This window comes from Miniopterus schreibersii (genome assembly GCF_964146895.1).
Source record: "Miniopterus schreibersii genome assembly, chromosome: 7".
Taxonomy (NCBI): domain Eukaryota; kingdom Metazoa; phylum Chordata; class Mammalia; order Chiroptera; family Miniopteridae; genus Miniopterus; species Miniopterus schreibersii.
In genome coordinates this window covers 8238110-8260794 of record NC_138108.1, presented here as the reverse complement: position 1 = coordinate 8260794, position 22685 = coordinate 8238110, and the positions used below count along the sequence as shown (strand labels likewise).

The 22685-nt window shown below is 46.6% G+C and overlaps 1 protein-coding gene across 1 annotated transcript; it reads right to left on the bottom strand.

Annotated features, from left to right (window-relative positions):
- Nucleotides 1–12474: 12474 nt before the first annotated feature.
- Nucleotides 12475–22210, bottom strand: FAM124B (family with sequence similarity 124 member B). The gene is made up of 2 exons (XM_081142703.1): nucleotides 21066–22210; nucleotides 12475–15847 (listed from the first exon to the last, which is right to left on the bottom strand). Exons 1-2 carry the CDS (start codon nucleotides 21795–21797, stop codon nucleotides 15200–15202), a joined length of 1380 nt encoding a protein of 459 aa, XP_080998829.1. The 5' UTR covers nucleotides 21798–22210; the 3' UTR covers nucleotides 12475–15199.
- Nucleotides 22211–22685: the final 475 nt, after the last annotated feature.

Sequence of the window (22685 nt, the reverse complement as noted above, 5' to 3'; positions counted from 1 at the left end):
GAAGCCCCTTCAATCCTAGTTGACACCACGGAGTGGCAGGGGGCAGGGAAGAACAGCGATGAATAAATGAGTTACCCAACCCAGGTATTTAGATAAACAGAGCACATCCTATGAAAGACCCAAACAGTAATAAAGAGAAAAGCAGCAATCATTGAATCAATAGATAAAAAGATACGACTAAAAGAATAAACCCAATGGCTTGCTCTTTAAAAACAAGAAGAAAACCCATGAAAATATGATAAAATATAATATTCACCAGACAAATCTACCAGTACTTTAAAGCAAAAATACAGGATGTCAGGTGGAATTCAGATTAGAGATGTAAGTTTCAACATTAGGAAATCTAATATAATTTACCACTTTATAATATAATTTATCACTTTAATAAATCATAGAAAAATAACATTCATCTTTATTGTTTCCAGAAGTCATTTGATAAAATTCAACATCTGTTCTTAAAAAAATATAGATTTTTCATATCATGATTTTATGCACCATATAACTACCTACAAGACATACAGGCATTAATATATAGTTATGCTTAGTTCATTATAAATATATGTACATCAGATTGCTCTATATATGTCCCAGTTTGCAAAATGGCGCTGGCTATTCTACATATCTCTATGTCCCTTACACTTTAAAAATAAACTTAAAATTTCCAAAAATATAAAAAATATATGTATTAAATATATGCTTTCCCCCAATATCACCATGAGAGGTAGGAAGCCTCTTTCTCAAAATAAATCATCCAAATATTTCATAGCCCAAGATATAGAGATTATTTCAGACATGAGAGCCTGATACAAATAGAACCAAGTGAGCTCTCTCACCTTAGGACTGAAAATGATGCTTAGAAAGAACCCCTTTCCTCTGTGGGGTGTCATTGGTATGACTGACTTTGTGACTGCAGAGCCTGACCAATCCTTCAGAGGGGTCCAGAAGAATCCAATTGGAGGTATTTTCAAACTAACAAGAGTTTGAGTTCTCTTAAATAAGAAGGCTATAAAAAGAATTCATAATAGAATCATCCAGTAAATAGTTGAATCCAACCAAATATCGACAGCATCGGGGCAGGGGCTGATAGTCTCATATCTGATTTCAGAATTAAATAATGTGTAATTTGAAGAAGGTTGTAAGGCCCCCCGTTTGACAGGTATGGATTCCAGGTCCCTATTGGCTTAATGCCCATTAAAGAGGGCTCTGTTTGTGCCCCCAGATGGTGAAAGGAATCTCCGTCCAGCATGTTCTTCCAGATCTTCTGTCCTCACCAAGGCTTCCGGTTGTATGCAACCTCATTAAATATGAAAATAAAAACAAGCAGTGCATGCTGGATATTTTAAGCACTGGCAATGCTTAAGAGAATTTGAGTACTTAACAGATTAATCTAATCATTCTGATGTAAATGGGCATTTGAGTAATTGATTTAGACTTGAGTGTTTATTTTTAATTTTTAAAAAGTCTTCAATTACAGTTCACATACCATAGTATTTGTTTCAGGTGTACAACATAGTGATTAGACATGTATACGAAGTTATCACCCCGGTAAGTCTAGTACCCATCTGACTAGACTTGAGTTTTTAAGATAGAAGGAATAAGAGAAGTTGACTCAGGTTGTAAACAGTATGAGACTATTTAAGAGAATTGCTGCTTCTCCATATGTGCTGTTTTAATGTATTTGATTTATCAGAATGTCTAAGAACTTGGAAAGGTTTGTGTATTAATTAGACATTTGAAGGACCTCAAAGAGGACTGATTGTATTAAATTCACAAGTGCAGTGTAAAACCTGAGATACCGTTTTCACCCCTCAGAGCGTCAAAAATTCAGAATTTTGATAAAATCATCTGTTGGTGGGGATGTGGAAAAACAAGAAGAACCTTCTGCACTGTAGTGGGACAGAGGCTGTGTGTTTGTTTGGAGAGCAACCCGGCAGGATTTTGTGAGACTGAGCACAGGGATACCCTTTTAACACAGCTTGTCTACTCCTGAGTATAGATCCCAGGCAAGTTCCCTCACAGATGCCCAAGAGACCTCGTGGGTTGAGCACAGCGCTGGGGTTTCCTGGAGTGAGGGACCAGGAGGTGTTCATCAACACGGGACATATAAGTAAAGGCCCACCACACATGCAATCGGACACTCTACAGGGGAAGGAGACAGGAAAAAAGGAACTACCTGCCTGCAGCAACATGGACAGACCTCAAAACCATAATGCTGACTGAAGAAAGAAACCAAGACACAGAATTCACTCAGGGCACCACCCATGAAAGTACATTTTCTAAACAGAAAGCAATACTGTCTTTCTCATGGACACACGCATAAAGGAAGTTCACTGGAAGTCATTGGGAGAGATACATAGTAAATACACCAGACACAGGGAGGGGAGTGGGGTTGGGGACCAGGAGTGAAAATAAAATAATAAATAAAATAAATAAAATAAAATGAAAACTAAAAGAGAGGCTACAGCATAAAACAATGGTGTTTCTGTGCCATGAAACTGAGGCGTGAACAGCTCAGTTCCATGCATCTAAAAGATCTTCATGATCACAATTTGTAATTGAAAAGGGAACAAACCCAAAACCAACAGAAATAACTATGTATTTCCCCCAAGGAAACTTGGGCATATAAACTCAGAGGAAGGGCCGGCTGGCACTGCACTTTACCCTGGATGCTACTGTGGAATAAAATGGTGGCTTAGGCCGTCACATTCTGTGGCCATGTCAGAGGGAAAACAGAACTCGGGATTACTCGGAAACCGTGACTGAAACTAGAGAAAAGGGAGGGAGAGCGCCGGGAAACAGAAACAGCTGTGCAAGGAGGCGGGATCATGGGTGCAAGTTCCTATAATAAAAAGTCATTGCAATATTTCTGAAAATACGGCATTAACAGAACACACAAATCCGTATTAAAAACAAGAAGCACATCACAGCTGGCCTCCTCGGCAGTCAAATGTTGGTTCGGGCTTCCTTGCTTATTTGTCTTTTTTAAAATTACAGTAGCTGGGCTTCTACCATGTGCCCCCTCCCCCCGCCTCCCCCAACCCCTTCAAGGGCAGCAGGCCCAGGTGCTGAAAAAGACCTCAGAAGAGATGGGAAGAAATTTGTCAAAACGTTGACATCTGTTCTAGCCACGTGCAACTACTTGAGTATCTACGCTGTTTTCTGTACTCTCTTGCCTATTTGAAGTATTTTATAATTAAAAGTGTGATCGGATGTAAAATGCCTGGCTGAGAACCTGGCCCGGAGGAGGCATGCAGAAAACCTCGGCGTCCTTCCCCGTGCGCCCTCTGCCCCTCCGGGATCTCCAGGGCGCCCTGCAGGAGGCCTCAGGCCCGGCCATCCCTCCCCTGCCTCCACCCGTCAGCCCCTGCCCTGCTCACAGCTTGTTGCCTGTTGCCAGACCTGCCCATGACCACCGCTAAATAGCCAAGCTTTTCCTAGAGCCCTTGGCCATTTTCGTCCTCGGTGTGGAGAAGTCCATACCCTCTGGGGCAGCCAGGGCCGGCGCAGCAGGCACCCAGGTGCCAGTGCCGGTCCCGCCCGTTTCTGCAGCAGCCACCACTGCCCACCCGGCGAGCAGGTCCCCCGGGCATCGGCACTTTGTTCTTGGTGTCAACAGTTTAAGACACCTCTGACCACCACCCGGTGACTTTGCGGATGTTCTAGGAAAAGAGCTCTCTAATTTCGGAAGAAGGAAAAATCTGGCCCTTTCCCACCAGCAAGATCCAAATATGCCTGGTGAGGGCCTCTCACCTGGTTCTGCCAGGGGGATCCCCCGTCCCGTCCGGGTGCCGTGCAGGAGGCCATCCAGGAGGCCATCCAGGGTGAGAGCAGGAAACGGAGAAGCGTCTCTATTGCCCTCTACTGGGCAGTTTCCTTGACTTTTCCCCTAGGCTATGGACCATCCTGCTTCACGAGTCTTGCCTCCTGGCAGATACCCCAAGACCCGAAACATAACATGACAAGATGTAAATGAGGCATCTTTGGCCCAAGATTGCAATAGGTGTGGACATCCGGCCTGAATCCAGGGCTTTTGAACCTTGGGCCTCTGCGCCACGCTTTAGGCTCCCTTGGTCCTGTGGATATCTGTCCCTTGCTGACCTCCCCTATTCCACCTGCCCCTCCACCCCTCATTCCTCCTTACCTGATTATCAACCGCAATCCCATACTGAGCTTCTCCAATTTTCCAGGGCTTCCCTGAAAGCTACAGACAGTTGACAGGTTTCCCACCGTTGAAAAAGCTTCCAGTTGAGTTGGGGAAACAAGAGCCACGTGGAAGCTGCAGAGCAGTGGTGAGCAACGTGAAAGGTTCTGCGTGCTGGAGGTGAAGGAGTGAGGGGGGGAGGGGGCCAAATTTGGAATAACAGCAGGCCAGGAGGAACCAACTCTCATGAAAATACTGTCACTATTGTCACAGCCACCCGCAGACCGCCTGCCAGAGGCAGACAAAGAACAGAAGCAACTGGCAAGAAAGAAAGAAGTAAAAATTACATAGGAGTGGATGGCATTAAATCCCCGGCCTTCTTTGATGGGGATTCGGGAAGAGGGGCTAGTTTAGGAAGCTTCAGAAGGGGTTTAGTTTAGAATCAATGTCAGTTTTCCTGTCAGGAATATTTTGCTTATTTTCATTTCCAGTGGTTGGAAATGTTCTATCTAGAGCAGGTTTAAAAAAGATGTAACTTGATTTTGTACTGACACTCGCATCAGAAAAAATGTGCTAAGTCAAACCAGGAGGGAGTTCCAGTCGTCCCTGGCAATTCAACGTGAACTTTTTAATATTTACTCTGAAGGGACAGCTGATGCAGTTGGAGTCCGTAGGATTTCACCTGGCAGGTGCCCTGCTATTTTCAGTATTTGGCCCCAAAGCTCCTAGATTCAGCCCACCTGAGAAGAACAGGTGTGCGCTGGAGACACAGGTTCCTTCCTTGCTTCTAATGGTTTGGAGGTATTTCTTGCCCACTTTGGGTCAATGCAGATTTTTGTTAAATTATAGTATAAATTCTTCTAAAGACATGTGAGGTAACAAAACAAGAATATGATAGATTTGCTCAAAAGTAGATGAGGGAAGCTAATCCGTATTTAAATGAAACACGTTATTCCAAGATCAACTCTCAGAGTAAAAACTCTTCTATCTCTGATCACAAGGTGGCAGTCGCACCCTACTCATTCATAGAGGTGACTCCAGCTCTGGGACTTCAGGGATATTCCTTACGATGGTGAGGGTTTATATGGGAGACGTGTGACACCTTTCTAATTTAGAATGCCCTGGAGCCAGCTGGCCTAGCTGACGCAGCCCCCACTCAGGAGGTCGTGGGGGGCTGACGGAGTTCACACACGCACAGAGCGAGGCCCCATGCCAGGCACAGAGCAAGTGCTCGGCGACTGTCCACCGCTCACCTTCTCACTGCTCTGTGTGTAGATCCCGCAGCAGTTTCTCCATCTGCAGTAAGCATGTCTTTTCATTCTCATGCTTTGACTTCTGCCCCTTGCTGACCCTGCAGAGACCGTCCCTCTCAGGACTCGCCAGCTCCTAGAGAAGGTCGAAGACTCCCCTGCAGCGTGCCTTTCATATGCAAACCGACCAGTCCAGAGCCTCTACCCCAACCCCTCCTTTATCTGGCTCCCTAGGGCTCTCACGGGGGGGGGGGGGGGGGGGGGGGCCACCGTGCCCCTGTGCTAATCACCGCAGAACCGGGTACCAGGCACCTGGAGACAGCCACAGACGCAGAGCCCGCTGAAGTCATTCCAACCAGCCATTCCTAACCCTGCTCACCCTGCCCTGCCTGTTCCTCTGCACAGAAACCACAACAAAGGCTCCTGCCCACATCTCCCCTGGCTCCCTGTGCCTCCTGACCGACCCTGGTGCTTTCCCACGGGGCCCTGCCTTGGGTGGCATGCGTGCCCCCTCCTCTTGGGGACAGTGATGACAAACTGTCTGTTAAGAGGCAGTTATCTCCTGATCTGTCAGCCATCTCTGAATAATAATAAAATACCCACATTTTAAAATACCATTTTAACAAGGTTTAAGACAGCCTTGAAATATTGATATTTTCATATTCTAGAATCAAAATTCTACCCACAGACATGATTGCCAATACGGTATAATGCATAGAATTATTCTTTAATATCTATTATGAGCTAAATGCCCTATTGTGTGATTAGGGGAATACAATAATTTAATGAAATCTTTTTAATTTTCCTGATCTCATCACCCAGAGCTTGTGCTTCTTGGCCTGGAGAGAATGGTGCTCCCACTCATGGTCTCTGCATACGGGTGTAGCTTCACCATGATTCTCAGGGTTTCCCGTGGATTCTTCAGGACTCTGCCATGAATCTTCTTGCACGGTGCTCGAAGGGCTCTTCAGATCACTGGGCTTTTCAAGATTCTGCTCAGGTCTGTATTGAGCATCGTGTGCATGGGAAGGTTGTAGTTATTCCTGAGGGAGGCAGCTTTACACCAGGTACCATACAGATCACCTAACTTGGAAAACACTTTCAGTCCAAATGCAGAACAGCCCGCATGCCCACCAGGAGCAAGTTTCAAAATGTTCAGTTTGCTTACATTAAGCAGAGTAATTCCAGGGATGTTTCTGAAGGCTTTGATGAGACCGTTGTCCTCAATCTAGATGATGCAAGGTTCCCTGCACTGGACAGGATGACCGTTTGAAACCTACGTAACCTTATGAACCAATGTCACTCCAATACTTATAATTTTTAAAAAAAGAAAAAAGGTACTTTTCCCCACGACTCTCAATGCTGCTTCTGGGAAATTGCCCCAACAAACACAGGTCCACTCACCTGCACACGGTGAAGGCAGCCGAGAGCATGCATGCACACCCTCTCTACCACCCGGGGGGCCCCTGCTTGCACCTGTAAAAGAGAACTGTACCTTCCTTGCCCACCTCAACACTGGGTGCCTGCATCCATGACTGTCGTGCAAATAGTAATATAGGGCCCAAGGGTGTGAATGGTTTGCACGTCTTATTAAATAAGATTCCTGGGTATGCCAATCATCACCTCACTCCTGTCAACTGCATCCTGATCAACTCTCCGAACAAGAGCAAAAGGATGCCATTTACGCTGGTGGAAGGGAAACACCCCAGACCTCACCCCCACGCACACACACCAGTCTCACTTTCTCTTTTCTTCAAGGGCCTTACTTTGGTTCCAGGCCCGAAGCCAGGGGGCTCTGGCTCTGAGCCCATGTTGGCTGAAGCACTGTATTGGAGATGCTCAGGGTCCTACACTTGTCCCCATGGCAACTCATCCTCAGAGTCAGGAACCTGGTTCAGCCCCTGTCACACTAAACAGGAGGTTCTGTTGCCATGGCCGTGGGCAACTGAGAGGGAGATCCTGGACCTGTGCCTGTCCCCACTCACGCTCCTGCGATTGGCTTTTGACCCAGCAGGCTCACTCTTTCCTTCTCCCTGACCTCCCCTTGTCTGCCTAATAAAATCACGCCAGAGACACAACACTCCTTCCTCCGTCCAGTTCCTCTCCCAGGACAGAACCGGACCAGCAGTCACCCAGCTCCCCAGTCCCTCGCTCAGCCTGTGGCTGCGACCTGGCTGGATCCTTGGGCAACTGTGACCCAGGGGTAATTAAGCAGACACTACAGAGTTATCCGCTTAAAGAGGCAGGGCTTTGCCTTCATGGAAAAACTGAGGCTCTGGCACCATTCTCTTAATAAATACTAAAATATCCCTCCTCTTCCCTCCACGTGGAGTGAGGGGACTGGTCAGAGCCACGGGTGACAGCCGAGAGGATATTAGTTCACTCACTCTGTACCTTTCTATTTTCACCCAGTTCTGCAGGCTTCCCGTGGAAGTAGCCTTACAAAACCTAGCACAGGCCCAGAAATGCGTCATCTTAACTTCAGCCCAATGTAGGAAAGAAAAATGCCAGTCTGCGGTGTGACTCAGGGGGGCCCAGCATGTTCATTGCTAGAGCTGGTGAAAAAGCACTTCTCAGACTTAATAAAGCCTGACAAAGTAAAATAATAATAATTTAAAACAGAAAAAAGAAAGACTGCCCAGGACACAGTTACACTTTTGCCTCTTTCCTAAATTATGCTCACAGCAAAAGGGAAACAATTTCCCTACGAAGTGGGCTTCAATTGCCTCGTTGGAATATCCCCGTTTTACATGCAAACTGCAAACACTCCCAGAGTCGAGTCACACGTGAAATTCCTTCCCGGGTGTGGCTGAAAGCAGCGGCTGTGGTGGAAACTGGTGAGTAACCACCCCAGGAGGTGCTTTGCTCTCTAATTATGCATCTCCCGACCTGGTTTTCTTTCTGGTTTTCTCCCTGCCTGGTTTTCTTTCCCGAGGAGCCCTGTGCTGGGTTTCGCAGGCACCACCTGCAGCAAGGCGGTTTTGTTTTCATGCTTCTGCACTTGGGGAGCATTTCTGTGGTGTCTGTGCGGCTGAAGCTCGCTCACCTAGCACAGCCCTGTGCAGAGTAGCTGAGCCCTGTTCTCGGGTGCACACGGACGACTCTTCAACAGTGACAGCTCTGCTCTCGTGAGAAAGCCACGAGAATCGACTTCAGTCCCTCTGGTCCCAAGCCAGGCACACAGCTCCTCAGGCCAGCCCTGTGGTCGGGGCTCCAGAAAGACTTGCTGAGAGGCCATTGGAAACCCTCCACGCCCACGAGGTGGTCACACGCCGACCCTCAAACCTGTGCAGCATCACCTGTCATTTCATTCTCTGGGTAGCTGTGATATGTCTCAACAGAATTGACTCCATTAATACTCCTCTCCAGTAGGTGTTTCGGACTGATGAGGCCACTGCTCAGGTGGTAGAGCACGTTAATTACGATTTTTAAAATTAGATTTAAGGCAGTTGGAAACAACGTCAGCCTTCCACTTACCAACTGTTGGAACCAGTTTAGTTAGTGTCCATCGGAAGCCTCTTTCATGCCTCCCTTGTTCAGGGTCAAGTTAAGGAAATAAAAATTGAAGAAGGTCACTGACTTGAAAAAGGAGAGTTAGACCAAATAAGATACTTAAAGGCCCTGAGCACACATGGTCTGAGGATTGCTAGCTTAACCTGTAATTTGAGATGAGGAAAATACTGGGAAGAGGGGGGAGAGCTGAAATTATTTACAGCTGAACAGGCAATGAAACTAAAACTAAACCTTTGCAATATGTATTTATACATGCCTTTACCATTAATTCCTAGGGCAGCTTCTAGCACAATATTGTGGCACATAAATTTTGCTTCTCTGAATTAAAGGACTGAAATGATCACCCAGAATGATGGAAAACAGGCCTCAGGGAGCATGTGTATTAAAATGAGGGGTAGAGAAACATACATGCCCAACACTAACACTATGGTTAGGAACAGTACCAAATGTATGGAAAAATGCTAACAAGATACAATCCAAGGAGATCAACTCTTTCATTCAATCAATGAAAACTCACTGAGCATCTACTCTGGTTCTAATCCTGTTTTAGGATTTATAGATACAGCTATGAAGATGACAGGTAGGTACTAACTCAGATGGAATTTATATTTGTGTGTGAGAGTGTGTGTGTGAGAGAGAGAGAGAGAGAGAGAGAAGTAGGGTGGGTGAATGGAGAGTGGCAGACAATACAAATAACTAAACTAACACAGAAAAAAATCACATAATTATAAGGGCTCTGTAGTGGGTTGAATGGTAGCCCCCATAAAGATATGCTCAGATCCAAACTCCTAGTGTGAATAAGACCTTATTTGGAAAAAGAATCTTTGCAGGTGTAATTAAGCTAATGATCTTGAAATGAGATCATCCTGGATTATCCAAGGGAACCCTAAGTTCAATGGCAAGTGTCCCTATAAGAGACAGAGAGTGATATAAAGAAGAGGAGGTGACGTGAAGATGGAGGCAGAGCCTGGAGTTTTGCAGCCACGGCCTGGAAAGCTGGAAGAGGCCGGGAGCGATTCTCCGCTTGGGCCTCCAGGAGTGTGGCCCCACCGAAGCCTTGATTTGGGGCTCTGGCCTCCAGAACTGTCCGAGATTATCTTTCGGTTGTTTTAGGCCCCAGCGTCACATCCCACCAGCAGAGGCCCCTAGTGGACAGGAGGAGTCTTTTCTCAGAGCTCCAGAAAAAAATTCCCGGGACGTCTCAGATCGGCCTGTACTGAGTCACACGGCCAATCACTGTCTCCCGGTGATGGTGCTCTCCGACTGGGAGGCTGTGGATCTGTGTCCGTTTGTGTGAATGAGAGCTGAGGGGTCACAGCCCCACTCGAATAACATGTGGGTCCTGCACAGGAATGAGGCTTTTTTTTTTTATTAATCAGAAGAAGTGAGGAGATGTTTGGTAGGCAACAAAAATAGCCACCCATGCCTGGCCCAAACCAGCTGGTAACGAAGGAAGAGCGCCCTCTGCATGGCCCCTGCTAGGGGGACCTTGGCCGCAGCTCCAGTGGGTCCCATCTTGCTCCCTTCTCAGCCTGATGAAGGGGAGAGGGCAGGTCTTCTTACTGTCACAGCCACGAGGGAGAAGAAAGAAGCGACCCAGAAAGAAGAGTCAAAAGAATCAAAGCGGAGGGAACTTCAAAGAGACCCTGAGCCCCCGAACGAACAGTTTTTAACATCTTTGTTTTACCCTTTGAAAATTCACTTCCCTAATATGGTGCCCCAATTTTGTCCTTGGCTTTAACCTGTCTCAGTGTTTCATTCTGTGTCAATCTCAGTTATCTGGTTGGAGAACAGAACTGATCCTGGCTAATTCAAGCTGAGAAGGAATTTATCAGAAGGCTCGAGAACCGGGCTCAGAAAATGCACAGAACAGAAAGGGGGGATGAATGGCAGGATCACAACCGAAACCAGGCCCTGGACCAGTGTGGACTAAGGGCTCCATGCCGAGGCCTCGCATCGCTCTTTCCAGGACCAGACTGCCACTGTCCCCCCATCCCAAGGACACCTTCCCACCCCAAGGAGGAGCATCAAAACTCCAGGGAGAAGATGCCTGACGGGCCGAGTCTGTGTCTCATGCCAAGCGGAGACCTCATCAAGATTCTCTGGAATAACTAGACTTTTTAAATAATATATTTGAAAATAAAGTTTAACAGGATGAAGTTCTTATCCTGAAACCTAATTATGTGCTCCCTGGGGCCATCATGCCTTTCGTTTTGCTATCACAGACCACAGCCAATCTTTAAAATTGTTCCAGAAGCGTCTCAGACCTCAGAGGAAGGTTTAGTGGGCGTGAAAGGAGAGTGCGGGGAGGCAGCGTGTTTCTGAGTGGTGTGGGGTTCGTGCCCCCAGAGCAGAGCCCTGGGCGTAACCTGGAAACGGGCGAACCCCTCGGACACGGATCTCTGGTTCCTCTCTCGGAGCTTCGCCGTGGGGCCGCTGAGAAGCTGCGGCTGCAGGTCAGCCCCGTGAGGAATCGGGGGGAGGCCCAAAGGCCAGTGCTTCAAACAGGGAAGAATGAAGAGAGTAGCAAATTCATGCACATATATGCATGCACATGCACATATGCATGCATACATACATACGCATGCATGCATATACATGTACACATGCATACATGCACGTGCACATGCACACACGTGTGTGCACATACACACATATACACATGCACGTACACGCATACACATACGTACATGCACACATACACGCACATGCATGCCCGCATACACACGCACGTGTGTTTGTGTGTGCACACACATGTGCACATACATATACGCATGCATACACATGCACACACACAGGAAGGAGAGGGAGGGAAGGGGGAAAGGAATGCAAAGAGAGAGAGAAAAGGGAGAAAGCCCAAACATGAGGGCTTAGAAGACCCAGAAAGCAGACAGAATTAAGTCACGTCAGGGATTTCTTCACTTTATCACATGGAGATGAAATTTAGGAGGTTCCACGGTCTTCCCCTGTGCCCCCTTCCTCTTCCTCCAGGGCTCCCCCTGCCCACACTGCTCTCCATTCCTGTCTGTGCCGTCAGCACCTCTGAGCATAACCGGATGCAGCCAGCAGGTTGTTGGGTGGTGGTGGAGGGACCGGGACCCCTGGACAAAGTCCCGCCAGAGCAGAGGGTGAGTGGGGGTGCAGCTGAGGTGTTGGTCCCTGTCCCTCCCTAAGTCAAGGTATGTGCACCCCAAGTCCCCTGTTCTTCTTCCCCCAACCAACAAACACCATCACAAGCTGGCAAATTTCTATTAGTGTTTAGCAATGTCCAAACACTTGCAAAAAAGTGTGAAACACTATTAATAAGGTTAAAATAGCTGATCGACTGCAGTGCAACCCTTAGAAGAGAAAATAAAATAACCCGACCATCAGGAGTCCATTCAATTTAAAAAATGACACATTTTACATTGTAGGGAATACAATATCATTGTAGTTAAGAGTATGATTTGAAAAATTGGATTAAACTAGTATATCATTAACCCCTTTTATACGATCTCTTTTGAGCTTTAGAATCTGCTTGAATCCTATCTGTAATTCTCTTCGATAGATGAAAATAAACGGCACACACACTAAAAATCTTAGATTTATTTTACTTGTAATCATTACATTGCTGCATTTTTTATTGTATCATTGATTTTACTAAAACTTGTTTCAAAAAGTCCTTCCTTGCTATGACATTTCAAAAGTTTGGGTCTGAAGGGCCATGTGCTAATACTATCTTACATAGTCATGTGCTTGGCAATATCCGAACGCTTTCATGTGCATCATCTTGATCTTTCTCGCAGCCTTTCATTACAGTAGGCAAGGCAACCGAGGGCCAAAGAGGCTGGCAGTTCAAGGTCACATAAAGAGCAAATTTTCAAGCTTGAAACCGTAATCTGGGCCTCTTCCACCTCACCCACTAGTATTTCTACCCTATCACAGTGTAAACTGGATTCCTGCATTGAGTAGAATGCAGCAGGTGATAATGTAAGAGTGTTTTATTTTAAAAGTCAATTTTGTAAGGTATTCAGTCAAAGTTTTCAATATTCTCATGATTCCCATGCACTTATATTCTAACCCATGTATTATGTTAAAAAAGTTTAGGTAACCTGTTAAAGGTGGGAAAGAAATGTCAGAGCGTCCCCTTGCTGGGCTTTTCAAAGCAGCTCAATAGTTCAACTTAAATAAGACTTTCATTTTTTAAATGTTATTATAGAAAGCCATGCCAAAATAAAGTTCTTCATTCACTTTCTAAGATCTACCTTTAATCTGTGGGAGAGAAAGAAAATGAGAATGAGAATATATGGATATTGTAAACACTGAAAAAAAATCCATTTAGGAGTCATGTCTTTGTCCATTAGCAACTCTCCTCCATTTGTACCCTAAGCTGGGAAGAGCACCCCGAACTCAGCCCAGTCTTGCTGCCATGAGATTCGTCCTTAGGCCTGACATACCCTTCTCCCCAGTTGGGTGTACTAAGTAACCAGGCCTCCCAAAGACCCAGCTCATCAGCATTTGTAGTCTTATGTAACAGCTGTCTTGGAGAAGGAAGTTCATAGAGTAGAAGAGCCTCACCAAGCTGTGGTACATATATACAATGGAATATTACTCAGCCGTAAAAAAGAATGACATCTTACCATTTGCAACAACATGAATGGACCTAGAAGGTAATATGCTGCGTGAAATAAGTCAGTCAGAGAAAGACAAATGCCATATGATTTCACTTATATGTGGAATCTAATGAGCAATATAAACAAAACAGAAACAGGCATAGACACAGAAAACAGGCTGGTGGGAGACAGATGGGAAGGGGTTTGGGGACTTGGGTGGAAAAGGCGAAGGGATTAAGGAGTACAAATTGGTAGTTACAAAATAGTCATGGGATATAAAGTAAAACACAGGGAATATAGTCAATAATATTGTAATAACTATGTATGGTGCCAGGTGGGTACTGGAAATATCGGGGGAACAGTTTGTAACCTATGTGATTGTCTAACCACCATGCTGTACACCTGAAACTAGTACAAAATAATATTGAAAGTAAAATGTAATTAAAAAATAAAATACATATATATGTAATACAAAAAAGAATAATCTTATCAATTAATTGAAACACACAGACCTCAGACTTTTTTAAATGTGGGTATAGACCCAACCAAAACCATGCAGCACATGAGCAATCGGAAATTTGTCTGTTACGATGATAACTGAAATGCACAACATGCCCAGCCTCCATTGGCAGGTCGGGAATGCTCACCACAGCCTTGTGCAGCTGATGCGGGAATAAGCTGTGGAAAAGTTCCCAGAGGAATAAATTTGTACCTCACTATATTCTTGAGTTGATAGAATAGATTTATCATACTGGCGGAACTATAAACACTTTTGAATTAATGGCCACAGGATGTATGTGTACCATATATCAATGTCTTATTCAAAATTAGGCGTCCAATAAATATTTGTTGAATGAACGAATGAATATTGCAGAGGAATGTAGGGTTCACACTTGTCCGGATGACCCCAAGTCCTGCTGCAATAATCTGACCACTGCAACCTTCTTGCCGTGCTCCATGGAGATCCCCAACCATCCAATCGTCACACTCCCCTCAGGCTGATGACGTGGGCCTCTGGTTCCACTGGAGTAATTCAGGAACAAATGAGAAACGGAGAAGCAGGAAACCCCTACAGACCAGCTTTCATTTTCAACCTGATTTTTTTTTTTTTCTGCTTCCGGTGTTTCTGCTCATTAACCAGGAAAAAAAATTAATTATTCCTAATTTTCAAAACACTTTGCATGTTAACTCATTCCAGATGCAAACAACTTTAAAGGCAAAACCACTAGAGGGTATGTGGCGAACAGGGCCTAGTTATAAAAGGAGGTCACATAAAAATTAAAAAAACACTAAAGAATAAATAGTCTGTGTTGTCCAGGGGGATGAGCTATGCAACCCCAGTAAAAATTGAAACCAAATTACATACACTAATCAACACGGCATAACACATTCAACTCATCTGCGTACAACGCAATTATCCTGATGGGTGCTGAGCTCGACACTCCTGTCAGGGTTGTGTGTCTCCTGGGACCGAGGTGTGGGCTTTTCCCCTGTGCATTCATGGACTGTGTTCCCTTATGCCCATGACCCTGGCTGCAAAAAAACCACCTCTTACAACACCGTTAGACTTTGAACATTTGAAATAAAAGCCATACAGACCTGCGCGTGGCTAGCATTCAGGCCCTCAGATGACCAAAAAGCAGCGCTCGATTTCTAGAGCATTGCACTCGGCCCTGTGTTTAGAAAACCACACTGGTTTTACGCTAAATGAAGAATTCTTCCTCGCCTCCTTCCTTTCCTTCACCCTGAACTGGCAGATGAGGGGGATGTTTCGAGGTTATCTTCCTTCCACCAAGGTCCCTCTGGCCACCAAGTGACAAAGAACGGACCCTCTCTTTCAAGATTCTGTTGTTTTTGGAGACAGCTGCCCCTAAGGAGGAGGCTGGTGCTGGCTGGCTGGTCAGCGGACCCCTTGGAAATCTGCTCAGAAAAGATGGCCTGGGTTCAGAGTTGACCACGGTGCACCCCGTGTCAACATTGGTCTCTGCCTCCAGCTTCTCAAAACTGTTTTCCTGGCTGCAGGCCTTCATTCTGGCCCCGGGTTCGAGGTGGGGAGAGCACAGAGGCAGCTGGGCATCTGTGGCTGGACTGCTGGCCTGGGATGAGCAGCCAGGGCTCCGCCAGGAGGTGCCACGAGAGCTGGGTGACGCTGGGCCCCCACTGGGCTCGGGGAACTCCAGAGAAGCCGCCTTGAACCGCCTGCCCCGGCTCCTTCGCCTTCTCAGCTCTAGGGTCCTCCTTGTGGAGACAGGGGTCACCCTGTGGCCCTGGGGAAGGGTGTCAGCTCCAGAGGTGCCGTTCAGGAAGGAAAGCTCACCACTCCTAACACCAAGTCCTGGATTCGGTTGGATCTGTCAGACAAAGAAAAGATGGACAAATGTAACCGATGTTTTCTGTGCGCCAAGGGCTAAGGACAGACTGTGCCCTCTTCACCCTGTGCCAGGCCCGGCCCGCAGCCAACTGTCAAGTCGGTTGACCTGAATCGAAGCAACAGGCACCCTCCTTCAAAGGCGGAGCTGCCGTCCCTGTCCCCTCGGGGCTCATCTGACATCAGGTCCCCCTTCGTGTTTGAGCCAGTGAAGCCTTTTCTCTGGGAAATGGAAACTGGCGTGGTGACTTCCATAGACAGAAATCACTCAGGGTGGGGATTAGACTGCCCAACCAGCTGGAGGGAATTCATACATTTTTATCTCATTTGGGCAAATACCAACAAGTACAATTGCTGGATCTTATGGTAAGAGTATGGTTACTTTTGTACAGAAGTGACAAAGTGTCTTCTAAAGTGACCGGACTGTCTCGCATCCCCACCAGCAGTGACCGAGGGTTTTCCACGACTCCTTGTCTTCACCAGCATCTGGTGCTGATGGTGTAGTTTTAGAGTTCATTTTCTAATTGGTTTTATTTAAATGTATGGTATGAAACATTAAAAATTTAACTTCAAGACCTAACTTTCAAGAGCAAAGCAAAAAAAAAAAGGTGTCTGTGACATTTGAAAAAAAAGACTCGGTTCTCTCATTTTTTTGTTTTTATTTTCCAAGAGTAAAAATGGGAAAATTCATAACTTTGCTTCTTGGGGATTTTATTTGTCTAACAACCATGAGCAGAAAGAGAAATCTGAGTAAGGTCCCTTCACCCCCCCTAAATCAATCTCAGATCGGAACAAAATTTGTCCTGAGGCCACAACCAGCACCAAGACATCTCAGGGTGGCCAGGAAGTGCCTGCCGGAGCAGGAGCAGGGGTCGGAATGTCCCCCTGAAACAGCCCAGGGCCTCCCCTCAACTCTGCTCACCCAGTCCCGCGGCCCTCCACTGGGCCTTGGCACCTTAAAGAGCTCCATCTCCCAATTTAAACCTCGCAATTTCAGGCTACCTCCCACTCTTTAGCTCCAGTACTCAATTCTCCCACTACATCTGCTCTTTATTAAACATATATATATATATATATATATATATATATATATATATATATATATATATATTTCAGAGAGAAGGGAGAGGGAGAGGGAGAGAGAGAGAGATAGAAACACCAATGATGAGAGTCATTGATCGGCTGCCTCCCACAAGACCCTGCAACCCGGGCATGTGGCCCGACTGGGAACTGAACCTCCATCTCCTGGATCCTAGGTTGATGCTCAACCGCTGAGCCACAGCCCAGCCCAGCAACCTGCCCACATTTTCTGAACTTGTACCCAGGCAATTGTTCAGACTGGAGCCACCATGAAGGAGTGTTTCCAACTCTGCCCAGGCTACCTGCCAGTCCTCCTGCCTCTTTAGTCACCTCTCTCCATTCACCATGACAGTTGTTTCAAAACTTCTGAACTGTCCTCAAGCAGTGGCACAACCTCCACCCACCCACCCCAGCCCCCAGTCTCATCAGATGCTCTCACCATCTAGATTACAGAGAAGACAAAAGCCATCATTCACTAGCAACTCCCAGTTCCCTACCATTGTAACTACCCACGCTCTCCACAACTAAAGCGACCGGTCCTGTATTATCTGTGCAGTGAATCCATCGACTTTTGCCTTCCTGGGGACCCCACCCTATCAATTATTCACTTTCTCCCACTTTATTATCTTATTTCTTCAATCAATATCTTTCTCTTTAGATAGATGATAGATAGATGATGATAGATAGATAGATGATAGAGATAGATGATAGATAGATAGATAAATAGATGATAGATAGGTGATAGATAGATAGATAGATAGATAGATAGATAGATAGATAGATAGATAGATAGATAGATAGATAGATGATACATAGATGATAGATAGAGAAATGATAGATGATAGATAGATGATAGATAGATAGATAGATAGATAGATAGATAGATGATAGATAGATAGATGATAGATAGATAGATAGATAGATAGATAGATAGATAGATAGATAGATAGATAGATAGATGATAGATAGATGATAGATAGATGATAGATAGATAGATAGATAGATAGATAGATAGATAGATAGATAGATAGATAGATAGATAGATATAGATAGATGATAGATAGATGATAGATAGATCTCCCCTCCTAGCCAAGAGCAATGAAATCTGCTTAAGTCTATCTTAAAAAACGCATTCCTTCAACCCTCCCCTTCACCAGGTCTCCATCTCCTCTCTTTCACAGTCAAACCTCTTTATAAAATTTGCCCACACTTATTTTTCCTACTAACCTTCCCTTATTTCTCCAGCCCATGACTTTGACTTTCCCTCCTACCACTCCCCTGAAATTGCTTTTGCCAAGATCACCTACAGTCAGTCTCCTTGTCATTCATTTTTACTTGAGCCCTGGTAGAATTTTACGAGGCTGGCCTTTCTCTTTTACATTCGAAGTCTTCTCCTTAAGCTTCTACGTCAACCCAGCCTTCTGGGTCTCTTCCTTCCTGTCCATCCATCCCTCCTCAGTGTCCACTGAAGGAGCCCCTTCCCCTGCTAGCTCGTGGTTCTTCAGGGCTAACCTTGGCCCTCTTCTCTTCTCACTTTGCACTCTCTCCCATGGCAATCTTGTTGACACCCGTGACTTCATTATCATCTAAATGACAAAGACTCCCAAAAGTGTAACTACAGCTCAGGTCTGTGTCATAAGCTTCACACTTATCTACCCAACTGTCTTCAAGGCCCGAGCTCCTCAAACTCAGCATTTCCAACATTGATCTCATCTTCCTCCTCACACTCAATCTGTCCCACTTGCTCTTTTAGTCTTAGAAGATGGCATCATTAGCCCCATGCTACCCAAGCAGGAGCATCACCTTCCCTTCTCTAACCTCGATGTCACCAGTTCCCATGGACTCTGCCTTCCAAAGACCTCTCAGATCTTCCCCTCTCTCCAAGCCCATTGCCATTAACCCTAGGGCAGGCTGTCACCATCTCACCTGAATTACTGCAACAGCCATCTGAAGGGACTCCCCATAGATGCTCTTACCTTCCTCCAATCCATTCTCCCCTCCACCACCAGAGGCGTTTGAAAAGAGTTGTGATCATGTCACCTTCCCGCTTCAATGGCTTCCTACTCTTCTTGAGATAAAATTTCAGCCCTTTAGGATGGCCCACCACACCTGTCACATTCTGCCCCTTCTTAGGCACAGTGCCTAACTAACACCTGATAAATAATCACTAGATATCTGTTGATAAATAAATAAAGCTTAACCCCTAAAGATATAAATTTTGCACATAGAAATGTAGAATCTATAAACTGGGCTCCTGATTATTTGACATTAGGTATACATAAAGTCTTATCAAGAATATTAAAAGTGATTTCATCGCATGGCTGGCCATTTCTGCAATCTTTTTAAGAAGAGAAAATGTCAACTTTTTTTTTTTTTAAGAGAAGTCTAAACTCACTAGACCATGTGGCAAAAGTGAGTACAGCATTGTTAATATAGAAATAAAGATGTGTGCAGTTGGAATCAGGACTCTTTAGAAGAAACAATGCTGAGTGACTGAGATAAATCCCTTGAGGGAGAACAAAGCTCCTCCTGCCAAGAAAAATAAATAAATTCGAAATGCATTTGTAGAAATTCTGATCATTTAGGGCCCATCATTCTAAGAAATACTTGTAAAATGTCACAAATTGAGAGCTAGGTTTCTTCAGGTTTCAGGGAACAGCAGCAACTATCTTGATGAACAGGAAGATCATCTGTCACTCAATTGACTCAACACTTTAGAAACAAGAAAATACGCATCACTGAAAAAATGATTAAGCTTTTAAGGGGCAGGCTGACATCATAAAGAGAAAATAATATTGTCTCTTACTAAATGTGATTCCAAGAGATAGCAAAAGAAGGATTTCTCCAAACTGAGAAAAAAAATTGCAAGGAAATGAGTTATGTAGAAAGTAAGCAGCCCGAACGACGCCAGGCTTGCTTAGTTAACAGCTGAAGCCAGTTTCTTTCAATTAACTGATCTTTTGAAAGGTGCTTGTTTTTAAAATCCTTTTTCTTTTCTTTTTTTATTTATTGTGGGGACTATTAGAGAGGCCCTCCATTTCTCTCCCCGTCATCTCCACCCGCCCCAGGCCCCTGCCTGTTCGTTGTCTGCGTCCTGGGCTGTTCGTACTTATTTTAACTGATGAACCAAAACCACTGATACTAACCCGCGGCTCCACAGCCACCTTCAGGGAGATGCCCACAGGCGCCCTTTCAGGGCAGCAGAAACCCAAGTATTGAGAGTGAGAGTGTGGGAATGGGAGTGGGAGTGTGTGCGTGTGTGTGTGAGTGTGTGTGTGAGTGTGTGTGCGTGTGTGTGTGCGTGTGTGTGTGAGTGTGTGTGTGAGTGTGTGTGCACATGTGTGTGCGTGTGTGAGTGTGTGCACATGTGTGTGTGCGCGCGCGTGTGTGCACATGTGTGTGCGTGTGTGAGTGTGTGCACATGTGTGTGCGTGTGTGTGAGTGTGTGCACATGTGTGTGTGAGTGTGTGCACATGTGTGTGAGTGTGTGTGCACATGTGTGTGCGTGTGTGAGTGTGTGCACATGTGTGTGCGTGTGTGTGAGTGTGTGTGTGTGAGTGTGTTCAGCAGTGCGGGGTACGCTGGGGACAGCGATGGAGAGGGGAAAGGAGATGAGTGAAACAACGAGAGGGGAACAGAGCCCAAGCCAGGGCAGCGGAGACTCAGACACGAGAAGAGACGCTTGGAGAAAAGCCGCAGCGGGAGACAGGGCGCCCTCACTTCCAGAAAGGCTGCGCTTTTATTCTAAACGGCTGGAAAGGACATAAGATGATGAAACGAAAAGGCTCTCGCGCTGGTTTTCACCCACCCAGCTTCTGGAACAGACACCTTTTCTGAAGAGAAAACCTTATTTCCCGAGAACAAGCAGCCGATCAACAACTGTTTCCGGAGCAGCTGCTCGTCCAGAGTCTGGACCCCCTTCTCTGTCCGAGCAGTGACCGTCAGCGCCGCCGCATGCTGCCTGTTAGATCATCAACGAGCTTTTGGGAAAAATGCCCAGGTCTGGGCGCCCCCTGAGATCCCAGTCTTGAAAGCTCCCCAGGGGTTCTGAGGTGCGGCCGAGGCTGAGAACCCCACGTTAGCTCGTCTCTCAGGCCACTCGAGAGGCAGAGCAGAAATACCTGGAGCAGGATCTTGTTCCCGTCGTAGTCCTGCGTTTGCCACCTCGTGCGGCTGATGGGGACGCACGGATGGGGCAGGAGAGGCACTAGCTGGCCGATCTCTTGAACCTTGAACTGCAGCACTGACGACTCTTTGGGGTCCACCGACGCCCCGAGGGGCAGCTGCTTCAGGGACAGCTGCAGGGCGAAGCTCTCAGTGGCGTAGAGCTCGAAGCAACAGAAGTTGCTCTTCTGTGGGGTGGCTTCTCTCTGCAGGATCATCTCGTACAGGCTGATGGCGTCTTCGTAGTTATCAAAAGTGCAGTAGAGCGTCACCCTCAGGATCTCGGTGCCACCGTGTGCCCGCCTCACGCCCCAGACGGGCATGTGACTGTCCAGACTGTAGAACTCCTGGCCGGCAGGAATGCAGGGCCCCGGGCTTCCCCGCGTGTTTGGGGCAGGGCAGCCCTGCCAGGGCCACTGCCGCAGGGAGTCAAGAACTCGAAAGAGCCGCTCCTCTCCCAGGCTTTCCTGCAGGAAGAGCAAAACGGACATCCCTGGGAACCGCGACCGCCTGGGGTGGCACCTGTCATAGCTCTTCACGGGACTCACCCGCTCTGACACCATGAAGAGCCGGACCTCGGGGCAAACGCAGCCCAGGAGCTGATCCAGAGCCTGCTGCAGGGGCGCACCGTGCCCCGAGCTGGCGAGGAGGTGGACGGTCATGGCCAGGGGCTCCTGGGTCTTGTCCATCGCGGGGCTTGAGGGTGACAAAGCGCGGAGGACGCCCGGCCTCTGAGATGAAGGCAGGAGCGGGCGGTGCCGGCAGAGCCTGCGGCCCAGCCGGAAAGCTTCGGCAGCTTCGGAGCAAAGCCCTTACTGGGGTCCCGGCGCCGGGGCGCCCACAGCCGGAGAACCCACGCAACCCGGGCCCCACGGCCCCACGGCCCCCACGCCGCACGCTGCAGCCAGGGCCTAATGGAACCGCCTGTGTCGGCTTTTGCAGGCACTCCCGGGATTTCTGTTTGACCCAAAAACCTGCAGTCCTGAGAAACAGCGACGGGGTGGTTCTTACAGACTCTCAGTAAAGGAAATGACCGGGCAGAAAGGAACCCGAGTCCCTCTGTTGGGCTGATAGCAATCTGTTTAGTTGAAAAGACATCCATTTTCTGGACCCACAATGGGCTCTGATTTCCTCCTGACAGCTATCTCTGGTGTTTACAGTAGCCTGCCAGGCCACCTGAGTACAATGACCGCTTTCAAACAATTCCCCAAACTTGTCCCCTTGCCAGCATTTTTTTTTTTTCCATTGTTGTTTTTTTTTAATTTTGTTTTGAACAATTGCAGACAAGAAGTCTTATCTAAATAATTTTGACTGTTCACTGAAAGTTATTTGCTCTACTGCAAAGCCTGAGCGTATGTACTAAAAAGATGTTGGGAAACATAGTCTCTCTCTAGTCATGCCAATTCTTTAGAAAGAATGAGAGCTTTCCCACATCAATAATAATAATTGTATCTGTTGAGGATCTAGTAGGCACCAGTCACAAACTGTCCTAAAACTACATACACTGATTTACACACACACCCCCCCCACAAACCTATGAAGAAGAGACTGTTATCCCTGACTGGGGATGGAGCCCG

Bases quoted from the DNA above. Each gene is read 5' to 3' on its own strand.
- FAM124B (XM_081142703.1), bottom strand. From the start codon at position 21,797: ATGGACAAGACCCAGGAGCCCCTGGCCATGACCGTCCACCTCCTCGCC. The intron at 15,848-21,065 runs GTATTTCTGCTC...TTTGTCTGACAG, and splicing joins GGAACAAGATCCTGCTCCAG to ATCCAACCGAATCCAGGACT.